The sequence below is a fragment of the Chroicocephalus ridibundus genome, chromosome 8, assembly GCF_963924245.1.
Source record: "Chroicocephalus ridibundus chromosome 8, bChrRid1.1, whole genome shotgun sequence".
NCBI classification, from domain to species: domain Eukaryota; kingdom Metazoa; phylum Chordata; class Aves; order Charadriiformes; family Laridae; genus Chroicocephalus; species Chroicocephalus ridibundus.
In genome coordinates this window covers 53,367,697-53,390,731 of record NC_086291.1, presented here as the reverse complement: position 1 = coordinate 53,390,731, position 23,035 = coordinate 53,367,697, and the positions used below count along the sequence as shown (strand labels likewise).

The window sequence follows — 23,035 nt, the reverse complement described above, 5'->3', positions numbered from 1 at the left end:
CTATTTTTAAAGGGACTAGTTTGAGTTCTTGCTTTCAGCAGCTTTTTTTTCTTTTTTTTACCCTCTAAGAGAGATATACCCCATTTAAACTGACCTCTTTCCTCAGGTCTGTTTCCAGGCTGGGCTTCACCCTCTTCTCCTCTGTCAGACTCATTTATCAAGTGAAGCATTTCCACATACCACTGCATAAATAGACTTGACCTTGTAAAAGCAACAGCACCTGAGCTCCCACTGATGGAGTCTCTCCACCCCACCCCAGCAATTAACCCAGCCCAATCCTACCCTCTTTCCAGGTGAGGTGTTCTCAGAACTCCTACAGCCCCTTCCTATGTGTCCCAAGGAAGGGTGGCAGGTATACGGAGAAGGCAAGGAGTGATTTTGGGGTGATGACTGTCTCCTCTTTGGAAAGGGGCATTTAGGAGCAAGCTGCTGCTGGCATCACGCAATTCTTGTAACTGCTCCTGGCCCAGACCAAACATACACCCAAAAAGCAAGCTACGGGAGTTCCCCCAGGGGAGACAACTCACTCCTGGTCCCTGGCTTTCCCTGGTGCTCCCTCTCAGCCAGGGAACAAGCTGTGGGTATCATCACCCAGCTTCCCGGGAAGCAAGGAGAGCCCCTGGCACGTGGCTTTCCCTTGTTCCCCTTGCAGCCCCCCCCAAAGGTAAGCAGCTTGCCCAGCATAAAGGTGGAGATGAGATGTCCCAACTCTCAGCACTCCCCATGCGACTTTGACCCTACACGCCCCGACGGGACAGGCCACGTGGTTCAACACACTCTTCCTACACAGGACTGTACTTTTAAGGCTTTGCTGTACCAGGAGCACGCTCCTGTTATCTATCTTCCTTTAGGACTTGGCAATAAAATCTACAGGGGTTTTATCTGCCACCTACAATCACCTCAGCCCCACCTTCGGCCTTGGTCCCTCCCTCCTGCCCATCCCTTTGAGGAGAGATACGGAAATCACCGGCGCTCCTGCTGCAATACTGCCGGCGATAGCATCGCCGCTCGCCCTGCCTGCAGCACACAGCACCGCCGCTGCAAACCAGTTTCAATGTCCTTTTATGGAAGAAAAATGAAAATTGCCTGCCCAGCCGCAGAGTGCCTCAGAGCTGAGCCGAGCTGACAGACGGAAACTTGCCATTTGTTGTGGTTTTGGCAGTAAGAGAGTGGAGCGCGTTCCCAGGCGCACCGCTCTTTTAAAAAGGGTGCAGCGAAGGCACTGAGCTGGAGGAGAAAGCCAAGAGCTCCGGAGCAGGAGGTTTCAGGGATGCAACGCTGAGGAAGAAGATGGCAGAGTCATTAAAAGATGGTTTAGACTGTTCTGCTGGCCTGGACAAGCAGGAGACAGGCCTTTGGACAAAAGCACGCACAGGCACAAGTGCTCCAGCCCCCCCAGTAAGACAAGTAGCAAGGTCCCCCCATACTGCATTTCCTTTTCTTTCTCATCCCAACAAATTCTGCTAAGCTGCATTCGCACAGACAGAGGATGGGAATTTAAACCCAGGAACTGGGCCTTGAGGTCACTGTCACCAGAAAGAAATTACAGGGGTCTGCCACAGGCGAGTGCCACCTTCGGCTCTGCTCTCCACTAAAGCTGTGGGAGTAAGCTCTAAGTAGCAATCAAATCCAAATAAGTACGCCCAAGGAAAAGCACACAGAGGACCGCAGTAAGAATGGCTGAACAGAGAATGAGATGGGGCCATGGGACCTTCCAAATGTTTGCGCTGCTGTCAGGAAGCTGAATGAGACAGCAGCCTTCAACAGCTGGGAAAACATGTTGCAAAACAAGGAGAATTAAGTAATTCTCCATATGCACATCCTACTCTGAGGCATTTTGGACAAGCTCAATTTCTCCAACCAGAACAATATTTTTTTTCCCATGTTGCACACGCACTCTGCCAGTGACAAATCTTGATATAGTTTAAGCCTAAAACCGCAGCGCATCTGGAGTCGGGCAGGGCAGCTCCGGGCAGCAACGGGCCAGCCTCTAGCACAGAAGTCCCGGGCCCTGTGGTATGTGCTGGATGACATCCTTGGAAGGCTGTGTCATCCCGAACACATTCCCTGCTGCTGGGTACTCAAATACACAAACATTTCCCCTTGCAACCTATAAAGCATTTGTAACCTACCTCTAAATCGCAAGCGGCTGCGTGCCCCATTACCGCAGCGGGTAGGGAGATCACAGGCACTGCAGTACGCCCCTTCGCTCCTTCTGTAATTTTAAATCTTGTTGATCATGCACCAATTTATTCCAGCAAGGCCACTCACGTCAAAGTTGCTGCAAACCGTACAACGCGACTTACGCTCATTACCATAGGCTGTGGACGTAGCGTTAGCACCCTGCTAAGACAAGCCGTGTTCAGACACAGCTCGCCAGCCAGATCCCTGTACAAGCTTAAACCTGTCTCACTTCCAACAGAAAAAGAAGGTTAAAAGCAGCTGGGTGCATCTGTCCCTAGCCAGCACCTTGAAATCAATCCTGAGACATTCTAGCAGCTTAAAAAGAAGTCCCCTAAAACACCGTGTCTCAGTCCTGCAAATTAAAAAGTAGACACAAGGATTGCTGTGGCCAGAGCGCCTAACCCGAAGACAAAAAGGCCAAAAAGAGCGGAGATTTTCTGCATCTGACACAGGCACATCAATGCTCATTTTTTCCAGCGTGACAGTTCAGACTCCCAGCAGGCAAACCCCCTCCCTGAACACAGCCTCATTAACAGGGAGCACTAAGGAGCCTAAATGAGAGGGGCACCTGCCCGGTCCGAGGGCGACGTGACTTAGCACCACACAACTGTACACCATCGCTGCATCCAGCCAGACAACAACACGGTACACTAAAGTAACAAAAATTTTAAGCTATGCAAAGGAGTTTTAAGCAAAAGTCTTGGAAATGCAATGTGGCCTGGCTATGAAATGCGTGTTGAGGGTTTCGAGCTCTCCAGCACCAGAGGGACAGCGCTGCTCCGTACATGCATTATTTCCATGGCAACGGCAGCTTTCGCCTCCCCATCTCTTGCTGGCTGAAAGCCCTGCAGTGCTTTGTGCTGAGACTGCAAAGAGGGGAGACCATCTCCCCCACCCGCCGCACGGCGCCGGGGAGAGCAGCGAGCAGCCCGGGAACAAAAAGCCTTGTCTTCACCAACAATAGGAGGTCCTGGGAGGAGGGAGGCAGAGCAGAAAGGATGGACTTCCTTTGCTGGTGGGAAACACGACTTCCCCCAACGTGCAAAAGTGCACACTCACTTCCCAGTGCTGCACAAGCCAACAAGCAACATGCGCCTTCCCAAGTTTTACCGAAATTGCCAGCTTTGCTTTGCTGGGTCAGGGGCACAGGGAGGAGAAACGGGCATCACTAAAAATGAGGAATTCCAGCGCCACTTCTACGCAGGCATCCCTGTACAGAAGATGATGGAGGTTGACTGAGCAGGCTGGAAAACCCTCCTGTCACCGGGAAGCCTGGCTCCATGCGCGCTCAGTAACCTGTTATAGAGCAAAACCTCAAAAACAGGTCTGAGAAAAAGCCACCTCTCCCCCAGCACCAGTTCAGGCTGCACACACACAGAACGCAGCCGCTGGGTGGTTTGGGCAACGTTTCTCCTTGGCTAATTAAACTTCTCCTCCACCCTGCAGTTTGTGATATTAAGATTCAAGCCCTGGCCACCTAACTAGAAGCCAAACTTGACGCCACACAGCTGGAGCCACAGCGGCCCTGGCAGATGGTGCAGGCTCATCTGCATGCTCTCCATGCAGCCCTTCAGCCACAGAAGGCTCTGCCCGTTGCTGAGGTTACAATTAGCCACATTTTTGTCCCTGCAAGGTGCAAATGAGTGGAACTACAGGTGAGATGCATAAGCAGTGACCTGGGTATGCCTAGAGCTCCTCTTATTATTGAGCCCAACATACATACAGCCAAAATGAAGGCTTCCAGCTGGTTCCCATTGCTCACTTTACAATACCTCCACAGCCAGCCCAAATATGAATCAACCTCTCTGCAAGTTTTAAAGGAAAGCCTGAGAGTATCAACGTGAACTCTCAAAGCAAGACAAAGGATCCAGGTGATGGAGCACAGAAACACAACAGGACCACCATCTGGTCCTCCTCTCCCCACCCTTGAAGAGCCTTGAGGTTTCAGGAAAGCCACATTTTGACCTTTCCCTTTCCACACTTCCCTTTGCTTTAGGTTCAGCTGTGCAAGCGCCGTCCTTCCAACCAGAGAGGGACTGCGTCCAGGATCAGTCATCACCACGGCTGAGGCTGCCAGAGGCACTGCTAGCAAAGCCAATGCATCCTCTCCAACCTCTGTAGAGTTCCCCAGATTAGCCCTTTCCTCCCTAAGGGCAACAGTTTCCTGCAAGCAAGAGCATTAACTGAAATTCTTCACTCTGGAGAGAGACAAGATAGCGGCAATATGAAGAACCACTGCAGCTGATGCTGTGAGACCACACCACATCCTGCTATCCGAATTCCTAACCCTCGACTTCAAATCCTGAAGTTGTTCAAGACTTCTAAGAAGAGCACAAAGCTACTCAGCAGATTTTCAGCTAATGAATCAACACAAGCTGTCCAGGAAACCAGAAATCCAGCCCCCTGGAATGCTGCAACGCCGGGGGGGCGGGGGGGACGACAGACACAGGCAGTAGGCTAGGAAGGAAATGAAACAGCAAGCCAGAAGGAACGGAACATTTCAGCGCTGACCCCTCGTACCACAGTTACTGTGCCGTATTACACATTTAAGGGGAAAAAAGCGGCTTCAATTCATTTTGCACAGTGAAGCGTTCATGTTCTTCAAGCCCGAATTTTGTTCTATGGTGCTGACATATGTACATTTTGAAAACAACTCGGTTTTTGCAAAAAAAAAAAAAAAAGTTTTATTTAAACGTGAATCAACATTGCCACCTAGCGACTCGCGACCCTCCCTGCTCGTGACACTTGGATCATCCATCAGAATCACATTTCTTTCCCAAATGCTAGAGGTGGATGTTAGCAAAACATACATGGAGATTAGCTATCTAAAAATGGAACTGTGCATCTTTCATAAGCAGCTTTGCCCTGCCAGTAAGTTCAATTTTCACTACAGAATGCGAAGTTCACTGCTGGCAACTTCGATTTTTTCCAAACAACAAGAATTTTGCTTCCTATTACTTTCTCAATACAGGGAAATAGTGGTATCGCATCAATACGAGAATCCAACGCTATGGCAGCTACGAGCATAAGGTTAATGCACTGGAGAGGAATTTCAGTGATTATCAGAAATCTCTGCCGGGGGACAGGCAGTTCCCTGAATATTGCACGAGAATTCATTGTTGTGGCTAACGTTACGCAAGACGCCTTGTAGCTTCAGTGGGAAACACTGACACCGCACTGGCCTTGGCTCACTGGCACCAGCTGCAAGCGGGGTTCTGCATACATTCAGGAGACTGGGAAACACATTTCTAAGCTTCTATTTTTCCCCAGAACAGATGGTGCAGAAGCAGCAGCAGCGAGTTTTCCCCACTCCATCCCTCCATTGGGCTGGACGATCCTCCCGTTATGGCTATTAGCAAACTTTGAGAGAAGCACAAAGATCTTCTGCCCTTTGAATGGACACATTTTAGTGAGCTCTTCAAACAAGTTTTTTTGTCACTTCCAACCGAATCTATATTTAGGCGACAGCATAAAAAAAAAGCAGATACTAATTCTCTTAAGGATAGTTTGTAAGGTTGTTTCAGCTCATTTTCCAGAGGTTTCATTAGATAAAGGATTACAATTTGGTTCTATGCCTTTTGAATACCCAGCTCCCTGCTCACCTAAAACATTTCTGTACATGCAAGACAGCAACCTAAGGCATCTAAGGCTTTTTTAGCCAACGTCTTCCAAGAAAAGAAGGGAATACTGTTGTCTTTATCAATAGTGCCCTGAAATCTGTCTGTCCACACAATTTTATAGAATACCAGCAGGATCCAGCAAACACTTTGACTGCTGCCCCACGTAGCCACATTAGATATTCATTCACCTGCCACCAGGAAGGGTGAGTTGTCCTCCCAGCTCTCCTGCCCAACACTCCAGAAGAGACCAAATGGCAAGTATCCCCCAATTACCTTTCTGCAGCGGGGATTAGGGCAGCTGAACCGCTTCACGTCATTGTCCAGTAGAGCTGGGAAGTTACAGAACGGACACCTGCAGCCCAAAATAAGATGCCATTAATGCAGAGCGCAAAACATACCTTTGCTGAAAACAGATTTAGTCAAATAGCTATGTAGTAGTTAATAAGGCTGCCAACCAAACGTCTGCCGCCAGGATGTGCTGACTGCTGCTTTTTTGCTCATATTTCTTCGATCACTTCCCTGTTTGCAATCAAAATATTATATGCTCAGCACTACTTTTGACCATGTAATTTAGAGGATCAGCACAGAGCTGGCAAGCAAGTCTTGGGGGAGACAAGTCTATTGAATTTTAATCTGCTCCTAGTCAAAGGCAGACCAACCTGAATAAAAACAGACCCGGGAAGGCAGAAGCCTGAATTTATAATACAGCTCTTTGAATGCTACCTATCTCATAGTCAGCATGCATTTAGGGTTTCAGGGAACAGTTTTCTACAACAATAAGTGTAGTCTGCACCCTCTGCTGGACACTTACCTGACAAGCTCATCGGCACAGGCAGCAGCCACCTCCTCCTCAGCTTTCCGCTCATAGTATTTACAGAGGATGTTCTCTGGAAGCACTTTCTCCAGCTCGCTGGTGGGGAACGAACACGTGCAACTGCCTTCCATGCAGCTGAGCTCTGACTAGGGTTGGAAGGAGAGAGCTCAGCTTCAGTACAATACTAGCAAAAATCAAGACTCGGTACCCAGAAAAATTCCAATTCTGGTTTAGTGCAGAGCCTTGCTTAGAGAGAACAGAGCTTAAGTCAGCAGATGCCTGCAAGAGAATAGGTTTGCTATGGAAAGAACAAGACTAGTTAATCAAACTGATCAGGCCTCAAACACTGGACACGATGATGCTGTTGATAGCTGGGATCACACTTCACTCGCTGCAAGTCCACTGCCACCACCTAACGGCCCGTTATTATTGTATGGTCTCTGCTGAGAGCTAGCACTCTGCTCAAGAACAGCACATTGCATTCTCGTCAACAGCAATATAAAATACAGTTTGTATGTCTACATGAACTATAGATCCCAGACTACAAAAGCATCCCACAGTTTGATGATCATATCTCAAGGCAAAGGAGTACGCACACCTCAGAGCAGGTTAATGACTAAACTGGAGACTAAGACGGTTGGTAGCATCATAGAGGAAGCAACCCACAAATTAAGTTGGGATCACAGTGATATTATGAAGGACAAACACTCTTAGCTAAGAGGAGAGTGGCCAAGTCAGAGCAAAGAGTGTGTTCTCTGTACAGACACCATTGGTTTGTTAAGTAGAAAATAAAAGCCAGACGAGCATAAGTTATCGTTGTTACTATGAACGCTGTGGAAAGTTTTCCTAATAATCTGAGTTGCTAAGCACCGAGCACGGAAGATGGACGTTAGCAAAACTGAAATCTTATTCAGCAAAGACCCCATTGTGAAGTTGTTGGCTTCACCTGAGGGTGAGACCGACTTGTTGGATTTGGATTTCAGGACACAATTCCATTCAAATATTTCCTGGGAAATTCAGTTACATCTGATTTAAGCAACAACACTATGCAAGCAGCACTGTGATCTCTCAATAGCAGCTTACCCATTTTCCCCTCGGGAAATTTCTCAGTCGGGAAAATTCCCCAGTTAGGAAATTCTTACCTTCCCAGAGCCAAAGACTGCCTCCTCAGCGTATTTAATTAGGCACTCCTTGCAGAACAAGTGACCGTCTGCACACTGAGTTAGCTCTTCAAACGCAAACTCCCCGTAACAGCAGCAGCACTCTATCATCTGACCATCCTGCAGCCATAAACAGGGGTGTTAGCATTATCATCATCATCATCAAAACATCAATAGCTATAGCAACAGACAGACACAACGGCAAGCCATAAACAATGCCAGCATGAATTCTGAAAACGAGCAACAGATAGACACCGTTCCATTAGATATCCTATTTGCTGGTCAAAACTCACTAAGCACAACCAGCAACTCACTTTTAAGTAACTTAATATCTACATGTCCCGCTTGACAGGTTCCAAAAGGCTAGGGAACATACGGTGTTTTAATAATTCTTAGCTCACAGGCAGAGAAGCATCTTGGGTTTGGGAAGCTGCACTCGCAGGGAAGCGGCAAAGAGTACATCCCATTCATATGGGAAAACCAGGCTCCAGATCGGTTGCCCTCTAAAGGAACATTTACCCATCTGCCTGGAGAGACCTTGTCTCGGCCTCTTCACTGCAGGGGTGGAGAAGCTCGCCACTGTTGAAGGGTAAGTATGTCCATTTCTTCAAAGGTCCCACATCATCTCCAAAGTTTAAAGAGAGACAGGCATTGAGAACGAAAAGGTAATCCACAGCTGCTGAACTGATCTCTAACTTTTCTCTTTCTGTTTGAAGGGCAAGACCTGATTTTCAGGTTTTTAAAGAATCCTTTCTGCAAATGAGGAAGGCCTTTCTGCTGGCAGAGCTCCCACAATAGCAAATCTGTTTTAAACAGCCATAATGGTGGTAGCAAGAGCAAACTTGGTACTATTCTATTGCAATGTTTGTTCTGGCCGGTAAAGATACAAGCAGCAGTTGCCTGAATTACTACAGATCATTACGTGCATCAATACTGGCTTGCTGGACTCAGCTCTCGTCTACCTTTTCTAAAAGGCAGCCAACACAGGCTATGCAGGTTGTGCCAGCTCAGCAAAAGCAGCACAGCACAAATGCAGCTTCAGAAAAGCTCCATTCCAGAAGCCAAAAGAGCCTGTGAAATAGTTAAGTACAAAACAGTGTCTACACGTAAGCTGAACTCAAGGAACCACATTATAGATACTGACCTTCTGATACTGCTCCTCATTCATCTGCAGAGCAAGAAGAAAGTCTGCATGCTGCAAGAGAGACACAGGCATCTGTATTTACACAACAGATAAAGCAATTTTCCAGCCTCTATGCTTTTTTACTTTATCTCAAGACTTACAAACCACCCTAGAAGGCACACTGTCTGCTTGCAGCATCACTCAGCCCATCCTTCCAATCCATTAAGCTATTTATGATTCAGCTAAAACAGATGGGAGAAGCAAAGGCAGCAAGAACAAAGAACCGATTTTATATTACGGGGGGCTGCTGGTTCAGGTTTCCATGGGCAGAGATGATCTCACCCAATGGGCCCCTCCAGAGAAAGCCCCAAGGATCATTAGCTTTGTGTTTAAAAGGAGACACTATCCATCTGCCTACGACACAAGGATCTTTAAGAAGCTACTTTAGAAAGGACTGTAGGTGCAGAGCTGTGAATTCAGTCTTTCCTCAGACTACGAGGGGAAAACAACACACCAGCGGGTGTTGCACGGTTACGCTTTGAAACACATGGTCCCCAGCACAGGACAAGATGTTCTGGAGACACAGGACTGCCAACTCGTGGAGGGCAGAGAGAGTGGACAGACTGCCTTGGGCCAGGTCATTATTAGCCACCAACACTGAGCTGCAATTACAAGCCCTAAAGCAGCAGAGAAGGCTACTAACAATTAGAGGAAAGAATTCATTGGCAGACCTTTTAACTACTTTGGAGCAAAAAAAGGTCCAGAACAGTGTTGTATCATAGACTATACATCGCCATTAGCAGATATATGAAAGGTTTTCAGCAGCCAAAAGTAGCGGCTATATATGTAAGTAAATACAAAACTCTGTGCTTTGTTTTTTCCTACAAAAGCAAGTTACTTGGGAAGGGTCATACGTGTTAACAGGCAGTAAAGGGGCAAAGGTAGTCAGCTATTCAACATTTAGTTCAGTCTCTGCATTTCTTTAAGAGGCAGATTCCCATGTTTAGGCTCAAGATCTCTACAATAGTTGAAGTCATTTGCACCGTAAGATCAAAGCAGCTCCTACCACTCACCTCTGCCATCTCTTTAACTTTCTGCTCGTAGAATTCCTGCTCCAGTAGCACCGGTGGGAGAAGAGAACGCTTGTCATAGGTCCTCCAGTGCCGTCTCTTATTCTCCAGGAAGAACATGCGCTTCTCAATTTTCACATCCCCTAAAGCAGAGTTAAAGACGCCATGAAAAGGGATGGAGCAGCCAGAACAAAGCTTAAATCCTTCTTCCTGCACACACCACCATAACGTCAGCATCTCAAACAGCACTGTACCAAGCAGAGGTACTAATGAACATCTCCAAAATAGACAGCAGACGGTGACAGAAATGGCTGTTTTGGGACCCCATCCCTTTCCAAGAACAGCGCTTTCTGCTGCGAGCCAGTTCTGCGTACAATAACAATGCAGAGAGCACAATACATACAGCTTGGTATTTACCTTGCTCAAATTTGAAGTCTATATATGAATACTGATTCATTTCTTTCCTCCTTTTTCGTTTCCCACTGGTTTCATGAGACAGCTCCTGCCATTTTTTGATAGCATCTGAAAAGGCCTAGAAAACAACATACAGACTTAAATCCGGTCTGTTCCTGGCAGAAAGCAGAAGCGCATACTTCAAACCAAAGCACAGGACAAACATGTGCATAAGACTGATCCAGAGCTGGAAAGCCAAACACCCCATAATAGAGGTCCTCTTCCCTTTGCTCACCTTGCTGCTTTATGTACTCATAAAGCAATCGTTCCATAGAAACAAAAATAGTTGAACACACTTCACACCACCTCAGCTATTCACGCTAATACAGCTGGCATCCACTCTGATGCAACAGAGCTGGTTTGGCTTTTTGTTGTTGGGTTTTCATTTAAAAAAAAAAAAAAATGTAAAAAGAAGCTCAAATACTCAGGGCTCTATCAAGCAAGTGAAGAGACGAGAAGTTTTTGTTTTAGTTAAGTCCTGGAATAGTAGAGAAAGAAGCTCAAGCAAGAGGAGTGTATCAAAGGAGTAGATCCAAATCAAAAACTTGAAGCCGCATTTACATTCAGTTTGTTGATACCCAGAACAAGTGTATTTGCAGCTCCGTTACAGTGAAACTCTTCTACAAGCAATGCAGGGCTCATTCCGCAAGTCATAGTAAGAAGAAACAGGACAGTGAGACTTGGGCTATTTTCAATTACATGCAGTCAGTTAACTAATAGCAGCAGTTAAATGTTTTAAGATTTAGCTCAATGTCTAGGCTTTACTGGCAATTATACTGCACTTCAGCGGCGACGTACAGGAACACTTCGCAGTTTAATGCATCACCTACCATCAACCAGCTAGAGCTTCCCCAGTTCTCCTATTAGAGAAAAGTAAAAACTTCCTGCAGCATTCTGTCCGGCCAATAAATTTTGCAAGTCTACTAAATGGATTAATACTTCTTAAAAGGAAAGGAAGATTATAAAAAAAAACAAAAACAAACCATAACCACACACTAGCAGATGGTATAGTAAGGCAAAAGACATCGCACTGCTCCCCACAGGCACAGGAGATAACCGTAAGAAAGAAAACAGACTTGAACTGGAGAACCTTTCGCGTGATTGCATAGTGTCCCTTGAGTTCATGTAGCGCCCACTTAATGTCTTGGCTGCTCAGCATTTTGAAGTCTGCCATGAGGAGGTCAGCTGCCTGAATAAAGCACCGCTGATCGAGTGGGGCAAGTTTGGAAAAGTCGAAGTAGTCCACTTTAGGCACCTGAGGAGAAAATGCGAAATACATAATAAAAAGGTTGCTATGAAGAACGCACAAGAACACGCCAAACCACTCTTTCAGTGATCAGGACCTTCTGCAAGACCACCCAAAGTTCGGGTTACACAGCTCCCAGTTCTGAGCACGTATCTAACCACCAGCTCAGAGCTCAGCGCGGGTGTGAAGCCCACTGGTGCATGCACTGGTGTGGGTGACCTGCCCCACACTGCAGCTCTGCTCCTAGCAGGACCCACGCCGCATCGTTCAAGGCCATTGCGTGTGGCTGCACGAGACAGCTAGAGCATACGTTTAGGTTACTAAAAGGGGTGAACAACTTCATTGGCTTGAGGTTGAGAGATGCTTCCAAGAGTAGAAGGAGGTATTCAACATTTCTCTCTCTCAGGTCACACACAGCAATTTCAACATATTTAAAGCGGCTAAGAATTTTTGTCAAATGGACTTAAAAAAAAACAAAAAAAAAAATCAAGAAGCTGTAGGGAGGTTGGCAGTTAGGAGGCTGAAAGGCAATGCCTAAAGGCCTCACAAGAGCAACCTGAGGGCTAAGTCTACTTCACGTAACAGAACGAGCAAGGAATTCTTGTATTAGTCATCAAAATGAACACTTCAGATGTTCAGGCAGGCAAGGCAGAAGGTCTCACTGAAGGCAAAAGAGCAGACGTGGTGCAGCTACACAACAGGAAAACAGGAAGTCACCTTCCAAACAACTAACTATTGCTATTTAACACCATCTTAAATGCACCCAGATGCCTGGGTATGGCTCAACCAGGCACTCTCAAAACACGCACTAATAGAACCAGACACCCCAAGATCCGCTCAGGTTGAACAGACTGGGTGGGAGGGATGCTGTAGATGAGGATACTCTCACTTGCCTTTGTCTCGTCTTGGCTGGCAAGCAGGCTGCTGCTGGGATTTAAAACCACTCTGCCTTTCTTCTTTGGGTAATCTGGATTTTCCAGAAGAAAGTTACAAAGTCTGAAAAGATAAATATAGTTATTTCAGGGTTTGGGAGCTCAGGTTCATTCCTCGCTTGTCCAGTTTTTAGTATCCTGTAATTACGAGGCTGGGCAGGCAAGTGCCAGCCTGCCCTGTAAGAACCAAGAGAGGTCTTGAACTAGAGCAAACTGAAAGTAAGTGTCTGAGAATTAAGTCAAGAATGATCGGCTGCGTGACTGCAGATGGAAAAGCAAATAGATCTGTCTTTCAACAATTACATTTACATAAGAGAAGCTTGTATGCAGGAGCTACTAACCAACCTACATCTCTCCATGCCAGAGGTGAGCAACCAGCCTTACTTCCCCACTCACACCCATGGGTAAAAGCCCTTTGAGCACACGTCAAATGCTGCACAACTAAGAGTCAAGATGCACTAACTTTCCACTTCTCTGTGATGAACATTATGAAGGCCATCAAAGAAAGAACAGTCAGAGCGTTAACCGAAACTTGCCTGACATCTACTGCAGCTACTACAAACGCATCTATGGAAGAAGAAGCATACAACCCCCAACAAAACCTGTGAAAGGTTTCTCTCTTCCTTTATGGAAGATTCCAGACTCAAATTTGAATTAAAGCCTCCAGTCTCAAGCTACTTTCCCATTAGAACAGAAACAGAAATGTGTTTAAGCTGTGTTTACATTCAATATGTACTCTGAATACAGGTTTCATTGTAACAAAGCTTGAACTCACACTAGCATTGTTCAACTCACAATAGAAACTGGTCTAGTGAGAACAGCATTCAGAAAATAACCACTAAAAATTGCTTAAAAAATGCACCCTAGCCCGCAAATGCAGCATACCTGAGGTCCTATCACAAACAACTATAACTTCGTCAGGTAAATTTAGTTTAACTGAGTATTTCAGCTTCGAAAAGACTCTAGCACACAGTTTCAGCATACCCCATTGCCAGAGATACACAGATACTTCAGAGGCCCCTTTGGAGGGGAAGTTTGCTGTGGGCTGCCTGTCAGAATCAAACTTTCACAGCTTATTCTGAACCATCGCTGCCCAGCTGGGCCAAGGAAACATAAGCTGTTCCTCAGTTTCCCCAGCTGTATAATACCATCCTTCTGAAAAGAGCTCGGACAAGCAATTAACGTTTGTAAAATTTTTTGAGTGAGAAGGTGCTAGGTTGCAGCAAAGCCATAATTGCAGCTAATTTACATTCCTGATGTCAGAAATCAGTCCCTAATTAAGAAATCTGAACTGGCTTGAAGCATTAGCCCACTATCAAGGCACGATTACTTTAGCCCTGCTTTCACATTCAAAGCAGAGGCATTTCTTTTTGTTTAATCAGGTATTGACATTTTGGGCCAGAAGCTTTTGACTGAGTGTGAATGCTTCTGCACACAAAAGCTGAATAGATGATACCCTGCTAAGAGGGGCTTCCACATCTTATCTTTCGCATCAGCTGAAAGTTTTAAGACCATCATTTCAGAAAACAACAAAATATCTTGGCACTAAGCATTTAATAGCTTCCAGCCCCTTCCCCCTCCAAATCCCTTTTTAAGAGATAACTGTTTTAATCCAACTAAACAGAAACTTCAAGGAGCTCGAATCACTGCAGCTCTAACGCAAGGGTTTCAGCTGTGGCACAGTCAGAATACATTTGAACTATTCTCCGTGTTGCCATTCCAATGCTCAGGATTTTCAGAGATGTTAACCTTCAATGTCTGACAATTAGTTAAGTGGGTCCCAGCGCGCAATGCACGCACTGTTCATTAATATCTGCACCACAGGACACAGAGCCAGTTAAAAGCCTCATCCCTGCCCAAACCCAGCCACCCCTATTTATTATATTTCAAGCCTGATTCAGCTTGACGTACCATGGAGATCAAAAGAGACCCTGCCAGCGAGGCTGACCAGTGCTTTGACCCATTTGTTCTCATACAAAAGACGCAGTGACAACTCAAAAGATAGTTTGGTTAAAGGAATAAAAATATGGAGAAGAAATCTTTATCATCCAGTAAGTGGGTAACGCACCGCTGAGCAGACACTGTAGACGGCCTACAGGGAAGCCTGTAAGCACCTTTTCATCTCACTGGGTCTGTGGTACACAAAAGGAGAGAAGAGATTTCGGGAGCAAAAAGGGAAGGAACACATTAAGACTCATAGAAGCCAATAGTGGGATTTAATTCTATCAGGCTTTGCTAAATTCCTGCAGGACACAATAACGAGTTTTTTCACACAATCTGTGAGAGGGTCCCGCAGCCAGATGCCTAATTTCAATGCCCGATCACCCCATGGAATGGCCCTACTGGTCTTCTACACGCCTAACGCAACTATCCAAGCCGGGGTGCACCAAGTACACAGTGCGGGCACCTGAAAGCCTCTCTCATGCTGACCACACCACTGCTGCAGGGAAAGCACTTCGGAAAGACAAGAAAGAAGTTGCAGCCTGATGAATTTCTAACTAAGAAGCGCTACTTTAGAGACATGACTTCACAACACAGGCAAAAGCAGCAGAATAGGAAATCTATGCCCAATGGATGGGATCATCCTTAGTTCCTTGCCAGTTAACTTATTTATGGTCCAGTAACTAATTCTAAGCTTCAGGCACTTGAATGCTGCTTAATTGGTGCCCTAGTTAACTGGAAAGGGCATTGGATTCATACAAGATAGAGTGAATACTCTGGCAATCAACACCTATTCTTCATTCTTACATCACATAATAACTAGTTTCAATGTGTTTGAGATAGCGGTGACAGCTGCAGAGAAAGGGGCCACCTACCATCAGACACAAGTCACAAGTGATTTACTTCAAACCACTCTCCCCTCTGCTTTGCTGGTGCCAACACACACAATTCTTCACTCTTCAGCTGTGCCAGCTTTACCCAAAAGGGCAAGGAGATGATGCAATTACCAGTAGGGTTAATGACTATTTTTAAACTTCTGATTCTAACATGACACCCAGAGATATCAAACAGGATGAACACTAAGGTACTCTTGAGCTCCTAACGCAATTGGGAAAGCAGAGTCCTCATGCTGATTTTCCACTCCTTTTACTTCCCTTCTTGGCTCACATTTCTGCTCAGTTTGACCAAAATCAGTCCATCAACAGATATCTAGAATCAATCCTACCAGGCCTTGAGTCTGTTTGCTCTATTCTATCTGCAAAAAGTGATGTGAGAGAACTCAAACAGCACCACTGCTACTTGATTAAGTGAAGGGGATAAAAGCCAACATCATGACATTAAATAAGGGACTCCAAAACAGTGTCAGCTTTACCTGGAAAAAGCCAAACGCCAGTGAAACGATGAGACAGGAAACTATTTTCTCCAACTCAAAACTCACCAACCCACCTTCGTACTATGTTTTATAGAAGTCATCTCAATACCTTAATCCTGACGGTCACCCTTTTTAAGAACCCTAGTAATAGTTAATAGGAAATTATATGTGATATCTTTAAATAAGCAAATGATCTTAAAAGCGGAAAAGCTACATCACAATGTCAGAATTAGAGAGGATTTAAGAAAAGCTCTACTAGAAGGGAAAAAAAACCTCTCTGCTCTTTGGCACTATCAATGCAGTGGTGACTCTCAGCCTGGATATGCTCTAGAACAGCATCATTAGCAGGTAAGGACATGGAAGTGTGACTGCAGCCAGACTGCTGTACGATACACCCTGGCTCTTAGCCCTGTACTTACACATTTAAGTCATAGCAGTTCTTGATGCTGATTAGCTCTTCAATATATTCCTTCTTCGCATCTGGGAATCTTGCTTCCTACAGTAGGAAAAGCTAAAGGTTACGTAGGTATTAGAGGAGCTGTGTAGCACAACCTAGCAACAGCACCAAAGACAGGGATTTATAGGTAATTATCCAGCACACTCCTGAGACACGGGCCAAAATGGATTTCAAGAGAGGATTTGTACCCATCCAGCCTGGATACTGCAAGCTGCTGGCTTTCCTTTGCTCCACAGGATGATTGCTAACAGCTCTTTCTCACAAGAAGAGCATGGGTAGTGATATGAATGGCCATGAGCAGCTGCCTAACACGTGATTCAGGCTGGCTGGAAAAAGGAGAGGCAGGTAGGTATGATCTGCAACACAAGCAAAACTAATATTTACCTTCAGACAGAAGATTAAGGAGTTCCAGATTGTGTGCTGAAATACAGCATTCCAAAGCAAAAGGAAAAAATCCAACAATGCGCATACCCACCCAAACCACCCAGACGCACCAGCAATGAGATCAGAACAGACAACAAACCTTCACTGGCATCTCTGTGAAAGCTCTCCCAGCATTAGCCACGTAGCAAAGAGCACCCTTTGCCGCTCTCTCGTTGGGTTTCTGTACAGGTATTGCAATCGATTGCACCATGCGATATTTTGCTTTGCAAGACTGAACTGGTCAGGGTTGTCAAGCAACCCTGAATGCAAGAGTCTCTACCTGCCCATCTCAAAGCATGTCGCTGATCAACAAGGTCTTACTTGGAAAGAAGTGAATTTTTTTGGACTGCTACTTAAAGAATATTTTCCTCAACCCCAGTTTTCCCACAGAGCCTCAGATCTGGGGTGTGAAGGGAAGATCTGGAGGGGATGGGGGTGGTAGTGTAAGGTACAGATGCAGGAAAATGCACTCGTTTGCAGAAAAGTATTCCGTAAGGCATCAAGAGAGACCCTTCCTCCCTAGCAATCAAGGGGAGGAGCGTGCACTGGAGGGGAAAACATTAGACACGTGAGGCATGACCACTTTTTTTTTGTTTTGGTTGTTGGTTTTCACAGAGTCAGAAAGGAGTATGTGGAGTTAACACACGTGAGTCTTCATGCTGCTTACTCAGTAATCCCTCAGTGCTACTGTTTGGAAATCCACACTGCAAGGGCAACCATTACCCCTGACCACTTCGGTGGCCTTAACGTGGCCATGGACCACACTGCTTTAGGAGAGTCAGCCGAAAGCAGCCGTGGCTCTCAGCCACGTGTTCCTAAGCCTTCTCTACCTCACCCTCTATCCCTTTGCCAGTGTTTAGTGGCTCAGTTTTGGCTGGTTTAGTTCTACATCCATTCCTAAACCAGCTCCACAGAGTTGGGTTAGGAATCAGCCAGACAAAAACAAACTAGCAGAACTGAGAGGGCAGTAGCCTTTAAGGGAACAGACCTGTGTTATTTCACCTCGCTGTGCCCTTGGGACCTGCAATCAGTTCTGCTAAGCCTTTCTCTAGCCAAGAGCTCATCCCAAAGCAAATAGTTCCCTCAAGATCTGCATCCTCTCACCACTTCAACCATAGCACTGGGGTCAGTCTTTCAAACCAAAGTTTTCCAAGACAGTTCACTGCACGCTCCTCTCCCGGTGCGTAGCTGAGTCTCAGCCAAAATGATGGGGATTTGCAGCTGAAGTCAATAGGGCCGTGCTTTGAGCATGTGAAACACTACACACCTTGAAAAACCTGCCTGAAAATAAGATGCACGCTGAAGTCAAACAAGCCCTGGGAATACTTACTGTCTCTCTGATGAGCAGCGCAGTCAGGTCTTGGTCCTGCCCAGCAGCTCCTTGTTCTGGCACATTACTTGAGCGGAGTTCATGAGAGCCCTGCGCAGGGAATGCCGGACCTGGCTGTTCATTGTCTATTGCTGCCTGTTGACTCGTTTCTTCTGGTGGATGCGCCGGCTGGGGTGAAGCGGGACCTGGAATCCCATCCTGCTGTGGTTCAGGTCGTGGGAAGGCTGGCCCAGGAGCCTCCTCTCCATATGCCCTCAAAGATCCTGGGTCTGCTTCAGGCTGCCCTTGCTGAGGAGCACAACCATTTATTAGAGCATGTGGCTCACCTTCCAAGGGCTGGAAGAACGGGTGATCCATCTGTCTGTCCTCATGGGTCTCCTGGTCTGTGGTAGTTGCAGCAGCTGTTCCTCTGAGGTTCTGCTCTGGCTCCAAGTCGTCTCCTTGCCATCCCTGGGCTTCCACCTTTTCTTCCTGTTGTGGTGGAAAGCCTGCATTCTCCAGACTAATAATTTCTCTGTTAACAACAGGCTGTGGACTCGTCTTTATTGCTGGAAGCAAACTCGGGCCAGGCTCCTGGTTACTTGTAAGTTCAAACCTGGGGCCATTAAGCTCAGATGGTCCAGGCAAGGCAAAGTTCACATTCTCATCCCTGCTTGGTCCAGCACTGCTCTCCACCATGTGATTATACCGCTCTCCCTGGCAGAGCAGAGTTGAGTTGTCATCTTGCAGATATATGCTCCTCAAAGGCCCAACAGCACTTTTAGATCCTCCTTCTCCCACCGTGTTTGCACCCTGCCATTGAGCAGCAGGTCTGATGACATTGGGACGCAGAGGCTGGTGATGCTTTGGGGTCTAAAAAGAAGACAGACAAGAGTAAGTAGGAGTTCTTGTCTGCATGTCAGAATCCTTGTCCCAGATCATCTTTCGCATCTAATCGAATTTCTGATGGAAAACAGATGAAAAGTCTGTTTAGCAAGGTGCTTAATAAGGCATGAAACTGCAACCCACATATCTTTGTTCCACCAAACTCCATCCTCAGTCTGTCCCCCGGCGCTAAGAGAACATTTGGCAGAACCGGGGTCGCCCAGGACTTTCAGACCGGAATAATTGCCTGAGCTCACCTCAGTCCCTGCTTCCCTCCCAGTAAAATAGTATGGAAAGGAGGAACGAACTAACGGCATATTTGCATTCTCAAATGCAAGCTCAAAAGCTCAAAAATGTTAATCTCTGGCCTTGTTCTTGCCCCTGGCAGGTTAGGACTGCTATACGCTGACAGAGTTTGAAAATTCTCTGCAACTGTTTTCAACTAAGAAACAGAAGGGTCAGCTTCGCAACCCATTTTCTTAATGCCTCCGGTCACTCTAACGGAAAAGTGGAATATATTCTTAATAAAGCTTAGGTATGGAATTGGACACTTAAAAATAATCAGGGTAAGCTAAAGCCTCTGGCCCTCCTCTGTGCCAGTGGAAAGAGACTTATCAGGCGGGCTGGATTCGTAAAAGCGCAAAAAATGCGAGTGCCTGCAACAGCCCAACAAGAATCCAAACAGCACAGAGGAATATAAGGCATACAAAGCACGTTTTGAAAACCCGCCTTCTAAGGAACATCAAGACCTCTTACGAAGCACTCCACCTTTCTGGATTTAGATAGATAACTTTATGGAAGCTACAACCTTCCTTAAGTAGAACTTTAAATACAATGCAGTTTAACAGCCTAGCTCTCCTCTCCTGGGCCAAAAATATGATTAAACACTTAAAAGCAAAAAGCTGTGATTTCAACATTCATTTTGGACATCCTAAGTAAATTACTGTTAACTGGACAGGACTCTCAAAGGAACGCATCAGATATTTGCGTAAGAGTTGGCTATAAGGGCCATGAATAAAGCAGGGCAAGTACAAGAATGCAAAGCTACCTCTGCCAAGATGACAACATCATCGTCATCTTCCTCGTGCTGCTGCTCTGCTGGCGTTTCCAACAACAAAGGTAATTCTTCATCCGAGGAATCTGATATCGTGATAAGACCTTCGTCCCCGCGGCTTATCCGGTCTGCAGTAAAGTAAGTAAATTTAGCTATTTGCTAAAGGTAAATAACTGAAATTACAGGGCACAAGCACCGAAACATCTGAAAAATCAATCTTCACATTTGCAGGGCAACAACAGGGAAGAAGCGCTCAAAAGTCACTGGTTCCTCTGCCAGTTACTGTTACAGCCACTCCTACCTCCTGTGGCCCCCTGAGCAAAACACCTGCACGAGCTACAGCTCCAGAGGCCACAAAGGCACATGCATGAAACAGTCACCCATTGACACTGACGCGGAGATGCTTCTATCCCAAACTTCAACATGAGTCAAGCTGCTGCAAAAATTATTCTGTACAAGACACATAGAGAGTACTTCCTAATTTTTGCAGAGAAGTCCTGAACATTCATTATCTCAGGGACAATACATCTTCTTTTATCAATGTGCAGTGCATTCTAGAGGAGAGATAAGGTTCTCTGTGCAATTCTTTTCTGAAAGAGCGTGACTTTGCAGGAGCACCGTATGCAGGCCTGGGATAGGGCCCTGACTGTGGGTGCAGAAGAAATCCTGCTGTTTAATGACAACCTCGTCCCTCAAGGCTCACCAAGAGTGGAATACAGATGCTGCTGAGCTGGAACTCAGGACATTCCAGTCAGAAAGGGAGGGTTTCTGTACTGCAGACAGCATACTACCATGCTTTCCCTACGATTTGACGCAACATTTTGGCTTATGCTTTAGCATGAGTATTCACAATATTCATTTATCACCTTTCAGGCATATACAGAAAGCATCACTTTAAATTCCACTCTTGAAGGAACGGGTGCCAACGCACACAGCCCTGTGAGCACAGGAATGCAAAGCCAGCCGCTCTCCTGTGAGGTCCTCAAAAGGGTGGAACACCACAAGCCCCTCAGATCTGCTGAAATAACTCGACATGCTGTTCCCAAGAAGTTAGCGATCTGCCTTAAGGCAGTACAACATGAGAAAGACAAGAGCCAAATATTTTGCATGTCAGCATAAAACGAGAGAACTTTCTGTAGGTGGCTGTGAAATCAGTGTAACAGAGCAGCGTATGACACCGCAAACGGACCACTAGCAGGTTCCCATTAACAGCACTCTTGCAAGTTCAGTATCTATGGATCCTGCTGCTTGTAAGCAGAGTTTTACAAAGAGAGTTTTGGAAATGTGCGCAAATTGGTGCTCACCTTTTCCTCTGTGACCACGGAAGCTGTTCAAGTCAGTTACTTCTTCATTTCCACCTCTCTCTGCCATTTTAAACAGCTGCACCCGAAAGCGTCAGTGCCCAGGCATGGCAGTCAGGCTCACAGGAGGAACTACAAGACAAAATAAAACCAGGAGAGAGTAAGGCAAACTCAGCAGCACCCAGATCAGGCTTTCCCAAGACTAAGCTGCCAGATCGTTTTTGGGGTTCTCCTGGCTCCCCCAACACAGCTTCTCCGTGAGGATATTTGTCTGGACCCCCTTCTCAGTGCCTCAGAGAGACATGTTTCTGTTGTATTCTGTTCCAAGGGTTAAGACAGCCGACTGAAGAGTGCGATCAGGCCTGAGAGGCGCCTCTGGAGAAGTCATGAAGATGCTTACAGCTATGCAATCACAGGAAGGGGGGAGAGATGCTATTCTGACCAGCCAGGACTCAAACCCTCCCTGTATGTAGATCGTACCCCGTTTCCAAGAAGTCAAAAACCTGATGCATCAACTCAATAGTGGTGTTTCTGCCACCATCTACTGGTGAGAGGAGCAAAAGCCACTTGCCTGAGCTGCCAGAGGGCAACACGGTGTCAAGCTGCATCTCAAACGTACCAGTGGATGTCATTACAACCACCTGCTATTGCCCTTCATGCCATGAAGCCGTACCTCGCGCAAGTGCTGCAGAAATGCTGGCACCGAGGTGAAGAGCCAACGTCACGGGTCAGACCCGGCAGCCTGGCTGTTGAGGAGCCGAACCACACTGCTGAAACGGAGACACCGGCATCAAACCCCTAATTCCTTTGCGTGCCACCAAGCTGAGGCACAACTCCAGAGGGCCCAGAGATGCTTAGAGCTCGCTTCCACAATGTCCACACTGGTGGTACGTCAGAAGGAAGCTGCACCCCGGCAGGGTAGTACATACGTGCGTGTTTTGTGCCCGCACTGTGAACCGGCACGGGAACAAGTCCCACTTACAGAGCACACTTTCTTGCCATCACCTGCTCTTTTAAAGAAGAGACCTCCCTGATTTATGACACCTCCCCTCCTCAATGAGGGTTTGGTACAAATTCCTGGATACCCCACCTGCTCTCAAACCAAAGAGAGAGCCCGACAGGGATCAGGGTCCTTTCACAGGACTGAGCTTTTGGGACTAAAATTTGCTACCCCCACCTGTTTTCAGAGAAGCACAATGAGCCGGCTGGAAGCTCCCGAACAGGATTAGGAGATCAGAGGAATCACCGCAACCTGAACAGTAGGTTTCCATTTTATGCTCTGTCAGCTTATAGCTCTCAACTCGGGCAATCACAGAGCAGCTGAATACACAGAGGAACTCCGACCACAATTTGATCACGGGAATGAGAAAGCAGGTCTTTTTACTGAGAAGTATCCATCTCGTTATTAGAGCATGGAGGAATCCGTATTATTAAATATTTACTGATGCATAAGTTGGAAGAAAATGGCGGGTCTGCTATAAAATCCTGTTTGCTTGTACACAAGAGCAGACTAAATTCTTCCTCAATAATTCTACTTGACCTCCTCTGCAGGGAACAGGATTTGCAGCTAGGACAGCAAAATGAAGAGATCAGTTCAGATGCATACTACATACCCATATCTATACCCCCCTCAAGGAACTAGTCGTTATCATCTTCAAAATATTTTAATACAGGATCAAATCATAGGAACA

General features: G+C 46.3%; 1 protein-coding gene across 1 annotated transcript in view; it reads right to left on the bottom strand.

Annotated features, from left to right (window-relative positions):
- Positions 1-23,035, bottom strand: part of RNF216 (ring finger protein 216) — an 82,820-nt gene that overhangs the window by 45,419 nt on the left and 14,366 nt on the right. Inside the window, exons 2-13 of the mRNA XM_063344289.1 lie at positions 21,348-21,476; positions 20,038-20,171; positions 18,126-18,977; positions 16,335-16,411; positions 12,564-12,666; positions 11,515-11,679; positions 10,389-10,503; positions 9,975-10,114; positions 8,923-8,973; positions 7,761-7,898; positions 6,616-6,764; positions 6,078-6,156 (exon numbers count right to left, since the gene is read on the bottom strand). Of these exons, the coding sequence (XP_063200359.1) occupies positions 6,078-6,156; positions 6,616-6,764; positions 7,761-7,898; positions 8,923-8,973; positions 9,975-10,114; positions 10,389-10,503; positions 11,515-11,679; positions 12,564-12,666; positions 16,335-16,411; positions 18,126-18,977; positions 20,038-20,171; positions 21,348-21,414 (2,070 nt within the window). The 5' untranslated portion in view covers positions 21,415-21,476. The remainder of the gene's footprint in view (positions 1-6,077; positions 6,157-6,615; positions 6,765-7,760; positions 7,899-8,922; positions 8,974-9,974; positions 10,115-10,388; positions 10,504-11,514; positions 11,680-12,563; positions 12,667-16,334; positions 16,412-18,125; positions 18,978-20,037; positions 20,172-21,347; positions 21,477-23,035) is intronic.